Below are 19,182 nucleotides of genomic sequence, written 5' to 3' on the forward strand. Positions count from 1 at the left end.
CCCCCCCCGGCCGTCTGGAGAGAGCAGTGAAGCAAAGACGACGGATGCCAGCGAAGAAGATAGCTGCCTCCTGGAATCCTCGCCAGCAGGAGCAGCGCAGGAACCCAGACCGGTGATCTGTACTCCCCCATTCCCTCTATCTCCCTCTTTTCCTTTTTTCTGTTAAGAAATGTAAAGCATATTATATTGCTTGCCATAGCTTGCTCTGTACTTAGCCAGTTATCATGTGTTCAATTAGTGCATTGTAGGTAGTTAATAAATGCTTGAACTTGGAGACTTGTTGTCCGCTCCAATTGGGGATTTGCGAATCTGAGTCACTTGTCCCCCTCACTGGAGCGGGACGTGACAGAAACTAACAAAAATAATCTGATTTCATGCAGGAATAGCTTCAAAATGTTGTTATATGGCAAATATCTTCTCCTCATCTGCTTCAATTATTGATGTAGAAGCAAACAGCGTAACGACTCATGCACCAGCACACAAGGCAGCTCACGGTGCTGCTTCAGAGACATTTTGTGCTTGCAGGGGTCAGCACAGCCTGACTCGAGATGGCATAGACAACCTCTCCAAATGAGTATTGCACAGAATACGCCTTAGTCCCAACTGCTGGGAAAGGGAGCGGTGTTTTGTGACTAAATCAAAGTTTACCTCTGTTGGTTGCACAACAGTAACGTAACACAAAAGGCTGCAATTTCAGCCTGGCCATGAGCCTGGCTCCTGTGGTCTGAGACTGTACAGGTGAATTAATCTTGCTCATTTGCTGTGTTGATGCATGTGGGTACCCAGTGAACATCCTGTCGGCCTTGGCAAGCACAGAGGCAGGAAGGCAAGCAGAGTTTCAAAGAGTAAGAGAATAAAAACTATGTTTGATGAAGTGAGCCAGAACAATAAGACTGGATTTCAAAGGAAGGAATGCCTTCCCCCACCAGAGAGGAGGTAGTCTCCAGTACAGCTACAATACTAGCTGCATGCAAACATCAGTATTAAAACAAAACATAAAACACTTCTTTACACTTCTAAAAAGCTAGGGATTTTTAGAAACTGACACTTCACAGCTTTTAGCTGGCAGCTAAAAAGTTAAGAGAGGAAGTTTTGAAGATCCACTCCCAGCTATGTTGCTACTGCAGTTTCAGAAACGGTTGCTGAATTGCAGAAAATAAGCAGAGTACAAAAACTTCAGCTTCAGTACTTTGGAGCCTTCACTTTATTCAGTTGTACCTCAAGGCTATCAGAAACATGGTTTCTCATAGTTTCAACACAAAAAGTGAGTTTGTGGATCACCTCTTGTCTGTCGAGTAGAAAGACAACTTGGCTATTCTCTGGACAGCAGCAATTTAGTTTCATCTGAAGAATTTACTGATGTGCAAACCTGATGCATGGACTCCTTTGTTTAAGGAAGCTTCAAGACTAAAAATACTTGTGAAACAAATCAAAGGACAAGAACGCATTGTTGTAATTGATACCAGGGGGATATTTTGTGACAGCTGAAGGTTATGGTTGAAATAAACATCACTTGTGTCTGACAATGTGGCTATTGTACTAAAATACAAGAGTGACAGAACAAAGCTAGTGCCTGCAAACGTACATGAGCACTGAACCTCTACCACAAAGTCCAGCAGAGCAGAACAGTCTGTGAAAGACCGCAGAATGAAACTGAGCATCATTATCCAGATTACACAGGAGAAAAAGAGAGATTAAGAATATCTGATGGCTTGCCTGAGACTACACTGAGTCAGAGGCACAGCAAAGAGCACGGGACTGCTGAGACTGTCATTCCAGCACCCTTTTCACAGAGTTAATGTCACTCGCTGACCTGATTTGTTAAGCAAGGCTCACAGCCCAAGATAAGCAATTACACCAAATGGCTCAAGTCTTATTAGTATGCAGCTAGCACCAGGCTTGAGGGACTGCATGCACCACAGGATGGGAAGAGAATTCAACATGCCAAAATGGAAACAGCCCAAGGAAGATTTTTTTTTTTTTTTTTTTTTTTTAAGAGGGGCAACTGCAAAGTGCTGCATTTAGACAGCAGTGAACAGTCATATATAGGATGACAAGAACAGCTAGGTAGGACAGTCTGCTGAAGGTGCCTGGGAGCTGGCCTGTGGCTCACCAAAAGCACCACTAGTCAACAATACCACTGAAGGAAAAAAAAGAAAAAAAGGCTGCTATCAACCCAGGACGTGAGAGCAGCAGCACTGCCTGCAAGGCAATGCAAGGCAAGATCTAGATGAACCAGTATTATTTAAGGCTGGGTGTAATACATCCAGACACAGAACTGCTGGAGAGAGGTGAGTAAACCTCACTTACAAGGAAAGCTGGGAACAAACAGGAACCAGCAGAAGACTGGGAAGGGACGTGAGGAAAGCATTGTACTCTTCTTGTAAAACAGGAACAATTTGTTCTCCATGCCCAGGACTGGTATGACAGGATATATAACAAGCTCAAACTGAAGCAGAATTTGGATGGTGGTAAAACACAGTGTGTTAAAACCCCAAAACCCAATGGAGGGTGTAACACTGAAGCACAGGGAGAAAAGCTGCTTGAAGATGTGAAGCAACCATTACTGAAAGTCTCTGAAAACCAGTTAAACACTGGTCAGAAACAACACACCCGCTCCTGCCTTAGGCCAAGTGTGAGACTCTAGCTACTGTATTCTCCCTAGCTTGCTCCGACAATTTTTTGGGCTCAAACTTTCCTCAGGTCTGAAAAGTACTGTGGCTCTTTTAAATAAAACTTGTGAGCAATTGCTTAGAGATTAAGAGCAACAGCTTAACCCATGTTTTCAACTAACCCTTTCTGTTAAAAGAAAAAAAATAATATCTTTACAAAACGTGTGTTTGTATACATACAACATTCATATACACACAGACATACATACAGTACATATAGTCACAGCTGTATCTATTAACACAAGAATGTAAGCATACATTCTGAAGTCTGCTGTTCAAGCATTGACCAAAGCCCACGCAGCAGGCACAAAGTGGCTTGAGGACTGTCCATGCCATTGCTAAAGCTTCTGAGATCTTGGGAGATACAAGTAAAGTACAATAAGGAATTGAATTGTGTCAGGGACAGTGGCACAGAACACCAGAGGGGACAAACAAGCACATAAACTCAGAAAATTGGGAGTGAAGAAATGGTGTATTATGAAGACAGCCACAGGGGAACCAAACGACTGCTCTTGAGGTATGGTAAGGAGACAGATAGTGGGGATTTACTACAGGACACATAACACACTCACGCTGGATATTCAGGCACTTTTCCCTTGAAGGCAGGCAGATCACGAACATATTCATTGTACAGCCACTTCACTTTGAAGTGTAAATTCATGTAGTCTGCACTTTTACACAGTCTGTGTTTCTCATGCTCTGTAAAGAAGAAGAAAAAAAAAAAAGCAGTTAGGTATGAATTTACGAATAGCACTGCACTCAGCACAAGAGGGTCTTATAAAGAACGTCTGCAGTATGCAATGGTTTTGAGGATGAAGCACCTATGAAGCCACAAAATCTTCATGACAGAGGATTCTGGCAGCAGACAAGGGTTCTTGGTGGTTGACCGTGGGGGCTCTGGAGTTTATTTCTGTAGCTCCATTTAATACTTCCATTTGTTAAAGATTTTTTGGTTGTCAAAATGATAAAAATAGAGCAATCTCTTACGGCCTTTCCATTTAACATATGATAGTCCAGATTTTATCTTTGCAGGAAGCAAATCAAGGAGAGCAAATCTGTTCATTCTTGGATATAAACAAAGGCAGTACCAATATGTTACACTACATCCCCTAAGAGATGACAGTAGAAAGCATTAAGGTTTTTAGACTTTGAGGGTATGAGTCTCAAGCAAGTTCAGACCACTGCACAAGAGCTGGAGTCTTCTCTGGTCCCCAGTTTGGAGAAATTCATGACACTCCTCTTCTGGAAGGCGAATGTTTTCTTATTTGTATTGCCTTCCTGAGCACAGTCCACTGAAGCAACCCATGGATATTTACATGCTGCTGAGTGTCTTCCTCCTGTCAGGTTTGTATGTTTTTTTACTCGGGCTATTTAGGGACAATGCAGTTCCTCCCTGTATAATAAACATACCTTCACAACACGACCCTTCCCACACACCTGTGCTGCTAAAACACTTGCCATACTCAGACCTACGTTTCTGCAGAGATCATCTCCCTAGACCACTGCTCCCCTTTTTCATGAGAAATGTATGCTCTGTGTCTTTGCTCTCAAGGCCCTTCACAGCCTACGTCCACATTACTATCTTTCAGCAGTTGACTTCCACCTCTGATCAGCCCACAACCCCTGTTTTTAAACTACTTGTTAAGTCCTCCCAAAAGCCTCTCAACACTTTCTCCCAAGCCACCCCTCATGTGCTTGCACAGGCAGTTCCTTCTACTGCACCACTTTTCTTCAAAATCCTCCTTGAAAAGAATACAGTTAATTCCTTTTTCATGATGCCAAGAGGATTCAGCAGCTGGCTTTTGCCTGCACCAGGATCCTGAATTATCAGCTGACCAATTCTGTACTGCCACTCCCTCGTGCTGCCTGTCCATACCCATCTCTCTTCTGCCAAGCTTCAGCAGCACAAACACACTTTGTGCCAGGCTTCTTTGTTCAGTCTAGCACTACAGCAAGCTGCTAGTCCATGACTACAGTGTGAGAAATGAGACTAAAACATACATGATTTTGGCTTACACTCAGGTTTTCTTCCCCCAAATTTGACTTTTGATTTGTCTTCCTACCTTTTATGTGGTTACCTCATTACTGATGTAATTTTCCAAGAGCATAACTGCTGACACATAGAGAGGTAAAAAGTAGAAGTCCTTCTCTTAATTTTGAATGTCTTTAATCTAGGACTTTGGTACAAGTGTCCAGTAACTGAGTAGATATAGGCACATGAAAGAAATACATGCTACAGATATCCATCATCAGAAGATACATCTTAATGACATCAAATGGCCCCAGCTTTCTAATCAGTTCTAATCAGTTACCTGACAGACAATCTTATCTTACGCTATCATCTATTTTCATGTAAATGTGAATTTTTGTAACTATTTCAAAACATTAAGAACTTCCCCATCTCTCTTGAAGTTTCAACAACATGCACAAGAAAAAAGGCCAAATAAATTATGAATTATCCAACTGAAAACACAAAAAACAAAGAACATTTAATGCATAATTATTCCATAAGCCTTGTCAAGTCCTAAGCAGAGGAACACTCCAGTGAGTTGTTTGCAAACCTCTGTAACAGCGTAATACACATTTCCTTGTAATTCTCTTGTAGCAGATCCACATAGATATAATCACAAAAAAAAAGAAACCTGCCCAACTTCTGAGAGACATTGTCCCCAGGGGTGATAGTTCAATGGAAAAATTACTTTACATGTGCTTCTATTTCACATGTACTATGATCCATTACTCTCCACAGTGAATTTGCTTGTATTGGAGCCAAGGAAAATTCATTCATGTTTTACATTAATAAATCTAGCAGCTTTCTTGAGCATTAGGATAGTATGAGTATACTCAGGGTCTAAACTGCTGACCTCTCTCAAGAACAACCGCAGAAAAAAATCCAAAGTGCTCTCTGTAAATCTAAAACTGGAAACAAACACAGCCATAACCAACCCCACTTATCTCCCTGTGAGAGTGAGGAAATCAATGGACAATTATAACTTCATTAACTTTGATATGCGCTGCCACCCAGGTGCTGTTCCCACACGGGGAAAGAGCTGTTCCTGCAGAGAGAAGGTCTAACTTGGAGATAAAAAAGGGCTCAAATCAGATTTATTTCCTGAAAAATTAAGCAGTGCACTAAAAGAAAGTAATTCAAGCTTTTTCCTGGTTTGTTTTTTTTTTACATTTAAACACTACTAAGTTGGAGAAGAGGAAGATGCAAAACAGCCACAGAAGCATAAGCCCAAGGACTGCTATGGGACTACCTAGCCATCTAAGCAGTAAAGGAGAGGCTTGATACCAAGGGGATAAAACTACAGGAAAGTAAAAGAAAGAAGGAGAGGTCTTACCACCATAAAAGAGAACTTTACGTATGCGAAAGAAAGGTGGGGCTTGTGACAGAGAAAAGACAAAAGTGAATAACAGCTCAAACATTCTGGAGGACAAAGAAACCCAACAAAGCCCCAAAACCCCCTCCCCAACAGCTCGTACCATCTGCCTTCCCCCCTTCGATGGACCTTGCACAGTTCTGATCAGCTGCTTAATGTTTAAGAGCACTTGAAGGTGATATGGAAACGTATCAGACAGAGGTATACTTTGAAAACCCATTTTGGAGAAAGTAAAGAGCATGGGAGCCATCAGTCTTAGTACATTTCTGTCTGCTTTATAACCTGCTACCTTTTAAAGAGCTTAGCAGCAGCAACAGCAGAAGAGTGCACAGACATTTTGCAGCAACTGCTGTGTTTTATCCTTAGAAGACTGCAGAGTTCTGTAAGTCTCTCACATTTCCTCAGCAAATTTCATCTGCAAACAGCCTCCTCTGAAGAAGAGCTTTTAGGGTCACTGAGGCCATATTATTAAGGCATTATTAGGGAACTGCTTCCTACAGCACACTTTTTAGTGTCATGTTCTCTTCCTGAAAAACAGAACTGGACAGGACTTCCATCACATTCTTAATCTGTGGATATCTTTTCTGATAGTCAGCCTAGTTTCCATGGGTTAATTTCTAGCAACTAATGCCAAATTTCTGCAAAGAAACTCTAACAGGTACTGAGGCTGTTGAAGCATTAACACTTCAGACAGCTGGCATCTGTGTGTGCATCTGATCCCCCTCCCCTTATTAGAAGTGAGAATGTGGCAGAATGATTTATTTCAATCCTGCCTGCCAAGTCTACTCAGACTCTCTTCCTATCAGAGATGCTTCCAATTTGCAGCTCTCCTGAAGCTGATGTGTCCAAAATAAGATGAAACACTGCTGTCAAGGATGACGTGGATTTTCTATTACTGTCTTTTAATGTCTTCCTAGTAAAGGAAGAGCAGAAGCCCTCTTTGTTCAGGGTGTTCGTGCTTTCTGGGTCACAGAAGTTTCACAGAGGACAGCAAGAAAACTCCAGTACCAGTGGGCTCACAGGGAGGCCATCCAGCTGCTGAGCACTGGTCAACATCCCAGAGGCAGTGCTAACTTGGAAAAATCATCCTTTGTGCTAGAGTGACTCCAGGGTAGCATGATCTTGCCAGCCAAGTCTGGGACACATGACATGTCTACCCCATCTGTTTTACTCTTGGGTTGATGGGGAACAAGGGACACTTGTCAGTGCCTCATCCTGTGCTGCCTTCTCCATCAAGGAGGGAAGGGCTAGGTCTGCTGTTCATGGTGCCCTGAGTCATCACTGCTTTGGAGAGAGAGAAAACAAAATAAGCTGGGTAGATCCTAGAGCTTCTGCTGTGTCTCAGTTGAGTCTCCCTAGGGGAGATGAAGTCATAAGATAGGTCTGCACCACACCTGCTTTTCTGCAGTCAAACGCACTGCTGCCACGACTATTACTACCACTCACTGAACATATTTTAAAGAGAATATTGGTGTTTCATTTTTATTTGAACATTTTACACATTAGCAATTTTAGTCTTCAGAATGTGCTCAAAGGATGTGTGCGGCATCCACAGGCTAGCAAGATTACTGGTTCTGAAGGCCCTAAGCACTGTGTTCTAGGTATAAAGTAGGAATTTTATACATTGCCCTGCGCAGGGTGCACAACGCACATGGAGAGTAAGCTCCAGCCATGACAGGCATGGTTAGCTGCCACTCATGAGGAAAATGGAAAACAACTCATGCAGCCAGGTGCTGCTCTCCAGCTTAGAGAAGTCATCTCCCCACCCTGAGCCTCCCAACTCTCTTCTACACTGCATACTAGAGAGCAATGTGGAAGATCAGGCTGGAAGGAGGGAGGGGGGCAGTTTCCCGCAGCCAGGCCTGCACTCTTTCTACACCAAAGCCACTGCATGGCCTTTAAGCTAGAAAAAATTTTACTGCCACTACAGAGTGAAAGGGCCAGAGATCATCCCAGCTAGGAGGGAAGGACTAGAGCCACACATGAACTGGAGCTCTGACGTCAGCAGTTATTCTTCCTCAGACATTATCTACATTTAATGCCTGGGATGCAGCAACAGGACTATTGCCCAGAACTGCTCAGTGTGTCAGGTACCATTAAAAAACTACTGGAATGACTAGTCAGAACACGAGTCTCCTTACAGCACATACCCTCCATTTCTGCAGCAGCAGTATGGCCTTCCAAGTCTTCTTTGCAGATCTGCTCATCACTGGCATAAAACTACAGGACACTAAATTATATTAGCAACTACTACAGGTAAAAGATTAAAATCTTTGCCTACTCACAACTATAAACTCTAACAAGGAGCATGAACTTACCACTTGGTGAGGTGAATGAGCTCATGTTATCCAGAACTTAGGAACAGAACATAAGGGAAAACACCATGAAGAAAGTTAGAAGCAAGTGTTATACTCTGGGCTCACGTGCACTTATCTCCATAAAACAGATTAGCTTTCGTTGCAAAGAGCTCCTGATGCACACATATCTTGGAGCACACCAGAAATGTACCCAGGGATTACTCCACAAACTGGCAAACACAGGAATATGAAACTCTTGGTGTAGTTAAACTGGTAAAGAAATTAGCAACTCAAACTGAGAAACGACAGAGCCAGGAGCTGAGGACAGCAAATCTAATCACCATTCTTCACATCCCTTAATCTGTTTCCTTCAATCCTTTCCTTCCCTCATAAAAAAAAAATAAATGCAGTGAGCTAATCCAATCAACTGTATTTAAAATACATGTAGTAAGGCCTGTAATTGAATTATTGTAGAGCTTTTACTAAAGGTTGTCTTCATAAGTTTCTGGAGAGCAAAGCAGTGAGGAATCATGTTTGCCTCAAACAGAATTCTGTACCCTGAGGTTTTCTTGAATATCTGTTTGGAAGAGACACACACCAACCCAGACTCTATCATTGTTCAATCCCCCTGCAGGACTCACACAGCTAGAGTACAAATACATGCACCATACAGCTTTTCAGCTTTCATTCAAAATGCAAACCCTTCCCTGCCCATCAACTGCCTTTATGTCAACTTTTCTCACAAAGAAATACTTTGACGAGGGATGCTTTTTCAGCAAGTATTTGCTATGCAGTGATGAGTTTAGGATGGAAATGCTATGCCAATCCTTGTCTTAAGAAGCTCACAAGTCAAGAAGGATGTCAGGAAAAGCTAAAATAAGCCCAAATTCATGAAGGGGGACAGAGTCAAAGGGGACATGGTATGAGATGTGGACAGAGAAAACCTGGGAGGTAGAGTTAACCTGGGTACTGGCAATCAAATAAAGCCATTTAAAAGAGGAAAATAATTGGTCAGAGTCATGTCCCCTTGGACAGTCAAATTCACACACACAATCAGTAACATTTTTGCAGCTCCATTTTGGATGCAAAAGGGAAAGGGAATCTTAGGAAAGTCAGCAACTAGATCTGGAGAGCTGCTGACCTCATGGCTACTGATAAAGGAGGAAGACACACCACTTTCAACATATAGAAGAGTAAACTGCATTATAAATTCCCGAGAGTAAATAAGGACAAAATGGAAAGGGAAGCCAAAATGGTTTGCAGGAGCAAACAGCTTCTAGGGAAAGTGAAGTTACCACAGTTGCCTTATCTCCAATGCATGAGCAAGTAGTGACAGTCACTATAAAAGAGACTCTTCAACATAGTTAGTAGGTCTTAACCCTTACTCCCAGTGTCTTTTCTTATGACAACATGACCTCACAAGAGAAAGGCATGGTGGGATACATTAAAAGTTCTTAACAAAGAAGTGAGAACATTTCACCCAGACCTGCAGCCTGCTGAATACAAGCCTAGAGCTGGCAAAGGGTGTCCCCCCACAGCACAGTCTGTAACCCTGATGAGTTGACAGAGACTAAGAAATAGATGGAGTCAATCTTCTCCGCTTACAGAGCAACCCCACAGACTGTTCCTGAACAAGATAGAGGAAACTCTCTTACAGGCAGCACATTGGGGTTTTTTTCTAGAAGTCTGAAGTAAGAGTCTATTAGTCTGTCACTCCTATAAATGAGCTTAGATCAAACGGGACAAATGGATTGAGCATAATTTTGTGAATGACCTGAACTAGTAATTTGACTTGGTTTTGGAATATGAACACAGCTGGCAGACCACAGGCAGCACTGGCACTTCTGTTTTATCACTATATCACCTTATAGATGATCATAAAGCCTGACCCTTCAAAATGTCAGGAAAACAACTGCTACTGCACCTGCAGAGCAGATGGGAGCTGGATGCTCTCTGAACCATGTAAGAAGATGATGGCATTGTGCAAGTGAATTCATAGAACCAAAATGAAGCTCAGAAACTGTAATCAGCCATTAGAAGGTATTGGAAGTAGCAGAATTCCTTTCCAGGAGTTTGCTCAACTCTGCATGCCTAACATCTTCAGAAACAGTAAAACTTCTCCTTTACTAGGAGTATGGTGAAATTATGCAAATTTTAATTCAAAATGAAGATGTTTGAAGCAGGATTTGTTCTAACAGTGTGTTTCTGCTAATGGCTTACACTATCTATGCTGTATCATCCAGGGAACTACAGCCATGGCACAACGCACTTAATTCTCGAACCCTTTCTACCACTGTAGATTGCAGAAAGAAGCTGCTGCTGATCTAAGCCACCGTATCCTCAGGCCAAAGTGAACTACTGATTTCAGACCAGCTGGGATGACAATAAACAGCTTGCAACACAGGTCTAGAGCTCATGCAGATCTCAGCTTCAATTCTCACCCATAAAGCAGCTGTCCACAGCTGTCTAGTGAAACCTCTAGAAATCCCTGATCCAAATGGTGGTGCTACCTAATGGGCTTAAGCCTCATTTACACCAAATGGATGGAGAACAAGAGTCAGCAACAAGTCAGCTGGCAGCAGTGAGAAATTCTCTTACCTTCCATGGCATATTTCATATCCTGGGCAAAAAGACTCCACATCACCTCTGCGCTGATCTTCCCAACAGCAAGCTCCTGAGGAAACCTGAGGGAACATTTGGGAAAGGCTTTGGCATGTATCAGAGCAAAGGGCTCTTCTTTATTCAGCTGTGAGCTAAACTACAAGCTGAAAAGCTCAACATTACAGATGCTTCCTTCACCCTAGATAAATGACCAGGAGGAAATTGGAGATCATGGACTGGACTCTGTGGCACAGATTAAATAACCTGAAAACAACACTGCTGTTGAGACTGGTTTTAACTCAAAAATCCAGGCCCTGTCTCTCCTAGAAGAGATGCATACAATGATTCTGGGAATGTGATTTCAACGTCCTTGCACCTTTTTCCCCTTTCGTTTCGATACTTTTGTTTTTTTCTTCCCCCCCCCTAGGTTTAGCAGTTGACAGGTGAACACTAATCTGGTGTCCCCACCATGTCAGGGCATAACCCAGCTCTTTGTGTATAATACCTTGTCAGATATCTCCCTCTTTCCTGCCTTGTGGGACTGCTGGAGGAGTATTCACCAGTTACACAGACTGGTTTCAGCTTCACTTTCCAATGCTGTGCCAACCCCACCCAATGCAATCTCCCAGTGTTGCACTGAACACCACATTCCTAAATCACAGCATAAGGTGTTGTCACCACGGCACCACTGTGTGCATTAATGTGCATCCCAGAACTGCTCAACATCAGAAAAAACCAAAAGAACTCTCACCCCATTTTCAGGTGCCTCCCTGAGTTCAGGATTGTAATAATCAGGGTGTTTGTGCTCGAACGCCATCGTAACTGAACCTTTTGAAACTCTTCCATCCCAATCAAAAAGAGTTATTTATATAGACAGAGACAGATAAGACAGAAAGACAGACAGACAAGATAAGTACTTCTATAAATACACAAGTGACAGAAGAGATAGAAAGCAGTTTAACAAATAAAACAGAGAACACAGAGACTAGCATTAGTCATACAGGACATGGAAGTTTCTTACTGATTCAGGACTGGGGTATAAGAATTCTTGTCTTCTTCTATGATGGAAACTATCAAAGTGATGAGTTTGGGCCAGAAATCCAGGTTCCTGATGCTGGGGCCCTGTTCCTCAGGAGGAAGGTCCTGATTTTTGTTCTGAGAAGGAAGCCATTGTAAAACAAATGTAATTTAAAGGGGAAAGAAGAAGCTAGCAAACGTAGATCACCACACAAAGTCCATGGACCCTTTCTTCTGAAGAGTTTAAAATTAATGTCTGCTGGCAACTTGAATGATCTAGTGCAAAACACAGTAACATGCCAAACCATGTTTCTTTCTAGTGGACTCAAACCTAAATAATCCCTGTTCTGCCATTTACCATGGTAAGAACATGTCTGGTAGATTCCTGGAGACCTGCCAAGACATCACTGGCTCTAAGCTTTTTCAAATATTTGCTTTTTAGACACCTGGGTTGATGACTGCATCCATGTTGACATACTGCATGTGAACTATTGCAGACTGGCCAGTAGAGCTCTCATGGATTTGAATATAGTTTGTGTCTAGAGGTACCTTCTAAGCCCAGTGCAGGACACTGGGTACTAGAAAACAAGATAAAATTTCACTGCTTGAGGTTTATCTATGCCTAAGACAGTTTTCTTGGTAAGTGTACATTTGCTCTAACTGGCTTTTGCTCATTCAAAGCTGCATCAAATCTTCCCTTCACAAATAACTGCTCATGAAATAAAATAACTGAGGCTGGCAAAACAAATCATAATTAGTGTAAAACAATTATCATCTTCCACTTACTAATTAGTGCTCATTAATTGATTACAAGTTTTGTGCATTCAGAAGATAACAAGTCACATAATTTTGTTTGTGTTGGCTTCTTGTATCAATTAGTATTCTTGTTATTATCTTAAGAAAATCAGAAACTGGGATTTCTTCCCACTTATCAGCTACTCACAGGATCTGTTTGGTACTCGCGACTGTACAGCTCATGACAATTGTTGAAAATGTACTCATAGGTGGAGTTGAGGCAAGCTTTTACACAGTCCTTTACTACCTGGCTAGCTCGGGGTGGACTCTGCAGCTCTTGGACCTGGCAGAGAGACAACAAAGAGAGTCAGTCAAAGCACTGTCCATAAAGCAAACAGGGAAAGAACAAGTCACTGGTTTGGGAACTACCCAGGACTTGGTGGATCTGCTTTCAGTGACCTGAATCCACAAACGGGTCACTCTCCTCAGGCATAAAACAGCAGTGATAACACTTATGTCCCTGTAGGATCTTTTGGAGCATAAAAGAGATTTTTAAGTGCCAAGGAAGATTATTCAGAATAAGTAAATCATGTGGCTTGATATGTGCATAATCTGAGCCAAGCACACACAATTTCTGCTAAATTTACAGGCTTTTGCTACGAAGCCAGTGAGCAACCTTTTCCAACATTGGAAGAACATGCAACAGGCTAGTGGAGCACATTACATCTCATCTGGAGAGTTGCTGAAGACCACACCTTTAAATACAAAAAAACCTTTCTTTAAGGACATCTTTCGTCACAAGGTTTATTGAATTTTAAAGCACACTGGAATCCTTACGGACATGCCAATGGATATGACTTCTCTTGCAACAACAGCTTTTTTCATTATTTCATTGTTATGTTGCTTTAGAAAAACACCACAGGGTTACTTCAAACTAAACAGACACACAGGCACTGCTCTGTCAATAAAACTACAGCCTGAGACTATTTTGATATTGTCACCACCTCTAAACTTTACAGAGTATTTCTATGAAGCAAACCTCGAATACAGACATATTGTCTGGATGAACATTTTCAAAATAAAGTTCTAAACCATCATTTACCCTAGTGCTTAAGAGCAAAATTTTAAGCACTTCCTGAAATAGCTCAAATTAAAGACTTGCTTTAGTTTTGATAAGATAGAAATTACTAAATGACATGTGCTAACCTACAAAAATATTTTTTTTAAAGTTTAGAAACAAAAATCAGGAATTAAAAATAACCTTTACACACATTGCTAGAACAATAAATTTAACTACAGAACCAGAATATTAGCATTCATAATAACTCTCTTAGATCTCTACTGAGATCTTACCCTCCAATAAATAAATTTTAAAATGTTTACTAGTTAAAAGATGCTGAAGAGATGGTAGTATCTGATAAATGTTGGAGACAGTTTTATAGGAAAAGCTTCCTAATGCTATTACCAAAAGTAAATTATCTTCCTAAAACCAGACAATTTTCTTTTTTCCTCCTTTTAAAATTATTTTGTGCCACTGAAAAGCCCCAGGGAAAACAACAACTTTCATCTTCATGATGCAAAATACAGTGAAGTAAAAATAAAATGTGGATCTATATTACATGGTCAGCAGAAATGTGGATGCATATTACACGGTCAGCAGATGATCTCCATTTTCCTTAAGTGTCTAAAGCACGATGACATGAAACAATGGTTTGAAAATGGGAAACCAACTCCTGTGGCAAAAACTGCAGAGGCCCCATTCTCATCCCCACCCATAACACTACCTTCATCCTGAAAAAAGTGATGCTGGTCAGCAAATCCACTGTAGACTTCAGGTCCTGCAGCCGTTCACGGCTGCTGGCTGGGAAGTTATTCTGTGGACAAAAAAGGGAAATCCTGTTGGAAATCATAGTCAGATCCATGCAAGGCTTCAAGCATGTGCTAAATAAGGAAAGCGTCTTGGAAACATTTCCTGCTCAAGAAGCTTGTACCAGTCAAAACAATACTCAATAAATAAGGCCTTTTTGCTGCAGAAGCTTATCTGTTTGCTTAATTAAACAGCTTCTCATATGAATGTAAAGTCTGTGGATGCCAGAAGACTGACAGTCCTCAGTGGCAGGAGATCTCTCCTTGGCTGTAGAAGGAGCAGGCAGGGAGCAACAGCCTCACCACCAGCAGCCATGGCCTCTTGCCTGAGGTTGCCTCTGCAGGCCCTTTCCTTTCTGCACTCACTGCTTGGTTTTCAGCTTCGCTTATGAGATACCAAGAGCTCTGATATATTACAGCCTCTCCAGAGAAATTAACTGGACTGAGAAGGGAAAATGAGCACTGTTCCAAGTAAGAAGTCATTGTAACCACTCGGTCCCCTGTAAAATCCAATCCACCAAGCATGTACCCTTCAGTGTCTCCTTTATTTTCATACATTTATTTTACATACTGTGCCCACCACCCTGCTGTCTGTAGCCATAGCTTTCTCTTCCACGCTGTGTTCCACTGAAATTAGAAGTTTCATTGTGCCTTCCATATATGATACATACGTGTGTGTGTGTGTATGTATGTGTATATATGCATGTAAATGTATATACTGAACGCAGCAAGCTTTGTTTCTTACAAGAGACTGCTCCCTTTCAGACCTCAGGCACTGTACACTCTTTCCTACATTCCTTCCTCCGTCCTTTAAAAGCATTCATGCTCCTCAGCATGTTCTTACATTCAAGCTGATGCGATTCGTTTTGCTGCAAGTAAAATAGCAAAGCCAACCTTCACTTGAATAGTCTCTTCATATTTGTACACTCAAAATTCTTAAGAGACAAAGGTAAAAAGGGCAGAGGGGTACAAGTACTGAAGACTTGCAGAATTGACAGCAATTGAGTATTGCTGCAGTTCAACTAACTACTGAAGCAATTTACTGCTCTTTACAGTCATTTGTAGATACTCATTCCTAGATAACTCTCCTTTTAAAGTTAAGTTGTCCGCACAAGGACTCTCTGGTACTCAAGAGTATTTACCAAAATCAAAGATTTCTGTGGGTCAAGATTTAAACACAAACCACTGGATAAATTTTGGGGACTGAATGCATATTCTTGATTAGGATTAATAAACGGGAAAAGATAGCATTATCTATACTGTTATTCGACCTCCTCTGTGCTTATGTCAGCTAGTAACCAACCAACAAAAAGAAAACTGATATGAATATAGAATATCTGCACTTGCTCACAAAACACTTCTCAAAATAATTATTCAGAGGGTGACTTGGAGCTACTCTTGAGAGGGCTCCACCTCTCTCCTCCTTACCTGCCACCCTGCACTGGAAAGAACACACACTGGTTTGACACTTTATTTTTCACAGATCCACACTGCTGGTTATTTATTGTTGCAAGTGCTTACAAATAGCTTCATTAAATTAGGGGAAGGGGGAGGCTTAACCTGGGTAAATTAAGTTGTAAATTGCCACCTCCGGTCTTGAAAGCTGGAAACTAACACCCAGAACTTAACCTGCCCTTCAGGGGTCTTAAAATAATTACTAAGAGCTCCCAAATTGCTTCAGTCACTTCTCTAAATATACTGCCAATTAGATAACATCTACACTATTTAAACGACACAAATCTTTCCTGGTCCTTTACTTAAGATCTTAATTGTTTTTCCAAGGTTTAACAGCATTAGCTACCGGAAAACAGCTTTTATTGAAGACTAAGCAAACAAAAAATGCACCACCACTACAGATTCCTATTGCCATGTGTTGATAATTTTCCTTCTGTTACTCAGTGGATGAATGCTCTATGTAGACCTTCTCTTACTAGTAATGTAGTTTTAGAATAGCTCTTTATACAACATTCCTTTTATTTTCTTTTGCACCTTGCCCCTTGTCTTTTTTGTTTGTCTTCCTAATGCACTTCTAACTGGCTTATGTTTCCCTCCTCTGTATGTTTTACTGTGATTCAAATAAATGCACTAACCAGAAGAGGATCTATTTTTAAATAAATAAGTAAATCCAAAGCTCACATTTTGCCATATTTTGTTTCCAATTAATTAGCCACTAATAATATAGCAAAGGATTGAAAAAAAAAAAAAAGGCCAAGTCACATGATAAGACTATGTTGAGTCTGGAGTAGCAAAGAAAAAAACTAGAGGGTTTAAGAAGCCTGATGGACTGATGTCAACATTTGAAATTCATCTCTTTCCAATATGTTCAAGTGAGAGGGATCTCAACCTGAGAGCACATCTTGTAAATCCAGTCAGGGACAGTGATAAGAGTTTGCCAAACCTAAAATAAGTAACAATATGGCTGGAGGTCCTCTAAAAATTTCTGTGTTAATAGGGGAGAACAAGTCTGTTTTCCCTTTATAGATGATACTTGAAGTAGCTGATAAGAATAATTCAATTAATGAATCCAATTCAACTGCATTTCTGGGAGAGTATCAGACATCAGCATAGTTCACAATCCTTAAATTATTTCAGAAGTCTTGAGGAGGTTATATATGGAAGAAAAATACATGGTTTAAGTTCTATCCATAAAGAAAACAAAACTGTGTATTCAAGAATCAAGCTTGTCATGGCAATTCCAGAAGAGACAAACTACTGAAAAGGTTAGAAACATAAGAGAAATCCAAATGGTGTCTTTCCACTCTGCCCACCAGAATGCCTGAAAGGATTCTGTTTATTCCCACTCACCCTGTACATTGAGAGATCAATCCGAAGTGAATTATGAAGCTGGTCCAGAAGCTTCACAAATCGTTCTTTCTGTCGAGCAGAAAACACCAATAAACATTACATAACATCACTGCCCAATCGATTTTCAGAGTAAGCAGCAGAATATCAGGGAATTAGCATTAGATTGCAGGAGAGCGGGAGGAAGGAATATTGTGCAAACAGTATTTTCTTTCAATTCTTGGATTTACTTATACTGTAATTATTTCTCAAGTCTGCGTAACTTTAGAATTGTCAGAAAAATACTCCATTATCACTCTGAAGTAGAGGCAGAACAAAACCTCCTCTGATTTCTAGTCTGCAATTTGCACCAAACATATTTAAGAGAAAATATTTATTCAGAGATTAATAAAGAAACAGGCAGAAAAGGGTCTAATTCAGAGCAATGACAGCTCCAAGATCTTATCTAGTAGTTCAGTGACAAGTATTACAGGCTTCTCATGATCATTTTCTCAGGTCAGGTTTCTCCACTGGATTCTGATTTGGCATCATGAACACCTCCTCATTCCATGTATAAATTCTCAGTCTGATGGGAAGCATGAGCCCTTCCAACTGCTTTTCCAGCACACTCAACTCTACCATGTTATACAAAAAACATCTTAACCATTAAGGGGATAGACCTTTTTTTTCCTTAGAGCAGTTGTTGTTTTTAAAAACAAAGTTCTGAAATGACCAGATCGCATGCTATATTTTATCAACACCATCACCACGCAGAGTTCATTATTATTTGCTCATTCCATACCATCTGTGCTCCAGTGTAATTTGAACACAAAGAATAAACACCACAATGCATTACACTGATTAACATCTAGAATGTGTGATGATAACAATAAAACTGTGCTCTTCGCCTAGTGTAAAAACGCTCCATAGCTTCCGACTCCTCACAGATTTACTGTTCCTTAAAGAGAACAAGTTGTTTATTGAAAGGCAGAAGCACTGTAAGCAAGTTACAGAAGTCCAACTGTAACATCACCAAACATGCAAACATACCCCAAAATTGGAGGCTGCAAAGCGGTCCGAAGCAGACACATTGGTAGAGGCAGTGGTGTGCGCATAATAAGCATTGATATTGGCAAGTAAGGTGCTCATCACAGCTGGCACGCCTGGGCACATGTATTTAGAGGAGAGACATGCAAAATGCCTGCAAAAGGACAGTTCTGTAAGTCATTCTGGTCTATTTTGTGTAGCATAACTTGACTCTATCCTTTTAATAACCCCATTATTAGTCTGGTTCGCACCATGTAGAGATGCAAGTTATATTTTCTCCCTTTCTGTAAATCTCCAGTATCTCAGAGCTTTTTCAGAAAGACACCATCTAGACAACAGATATGCTCAAAACAAACGAAATCCCTTCAATATTCCAGATCATAAAATAGCTTCTAAACTATTTGCTGCCAACAGCTTTTGACTTAGGTGATACCCTGGGTCCTGATGCCAGTTCCTAGAACCAAGCCTGACATAAGGAAATCTATATAATTTGTTGCCACTTCAGGCAGCCACAGGTTCTGAGGTGACATGAGGCAGCAGCAATTGGAAAGCATTCAAGCACAGAGAGATCGCAGACTAGTATTTCTGTGCTGCACTGATATGTGACTCCTTAGGGCTAACCCTTCCAGCCTGCAGGAAGCATGCACACTCATTTGCATTTTTCCATTTAACTGCTCTCATTAAAGTGCAAGGAACCCTCCTGCAGGAAATCTCAAAATTGTGCCAGAAGCATCTAGGCTTGTGAAATGATTAAACAATCAAAGGAAAATCTGTTAGACATAA

General features: G+C 41.0%; 1 protein-coding gene across 12 annotated transcripts in view; it reads right to left on the bottom strand.

Moving 5' to 3' along the window:
- UNC13B (unc-13 homolog B) overlaps positions 1-19,182 on the bottom strand; it is a 214,126-nt gene that overhangs the window by 41,614 nt on the left and 153,330 nt on the right. For 8 of the 12 annotated variants that reach the window (XM_026865696.1, XM_026865703.1, XM_026865695.1 and 5 more), the window contains 9 exons: positions 18,403-18,553; positions 17,377-17,445; positions 14,490-14,579; positions 12,914-13,048; positions 11,975-12,108; positions 10,951-11,036; positions 8,374-8,409; positions 6,017-6,058; positions 3,245-3,371 (listed from right to left, as the gene is read on the bottom strand). In XM_026865696.1, coding sequence (XP_026721497.1) covers positions 3,245-3,371; positions 6,017-6,058; positions 8,374-8,409; positions 10,951-11,036; positions 11,975-12,108; positions 12,914-13,048; positions 14,490-14,579; positions 17,377-17,445; positions 18,403-18,553 — 870 coding nt within the window. The remainder of the gene's footprint in view (positions 1-3,244; positions 3,372-6,016; positions 6,059-8,373; positions 8,410-10,950; positions 11,037-11,974; positions 12,109-12,913; positions 13,049-14,489; positions 14,580-17,376; positions 17,446-18,402; positions 18,554-19,182) is intronic. The other 4 variants (XM_026865705.1, XM_026865704.1, XM_026865702.1 and 1 more) reach the window with 1 other exon arrangement.

Source organism: Athene cunicularia (assembly GCF_003259725.1).
Source record: "Athene cunicularia isolate RWA chromosome Z unlocalized genomic scaffold, athCun1 chrZ_part1, whole genome shotgun sequence".
NCBI classification, from domain to species: Eukaryota; Metazoa; Chordata; class Aves; order Strigiformes; family Strigidae; genus Athene; species Athene cunicularia.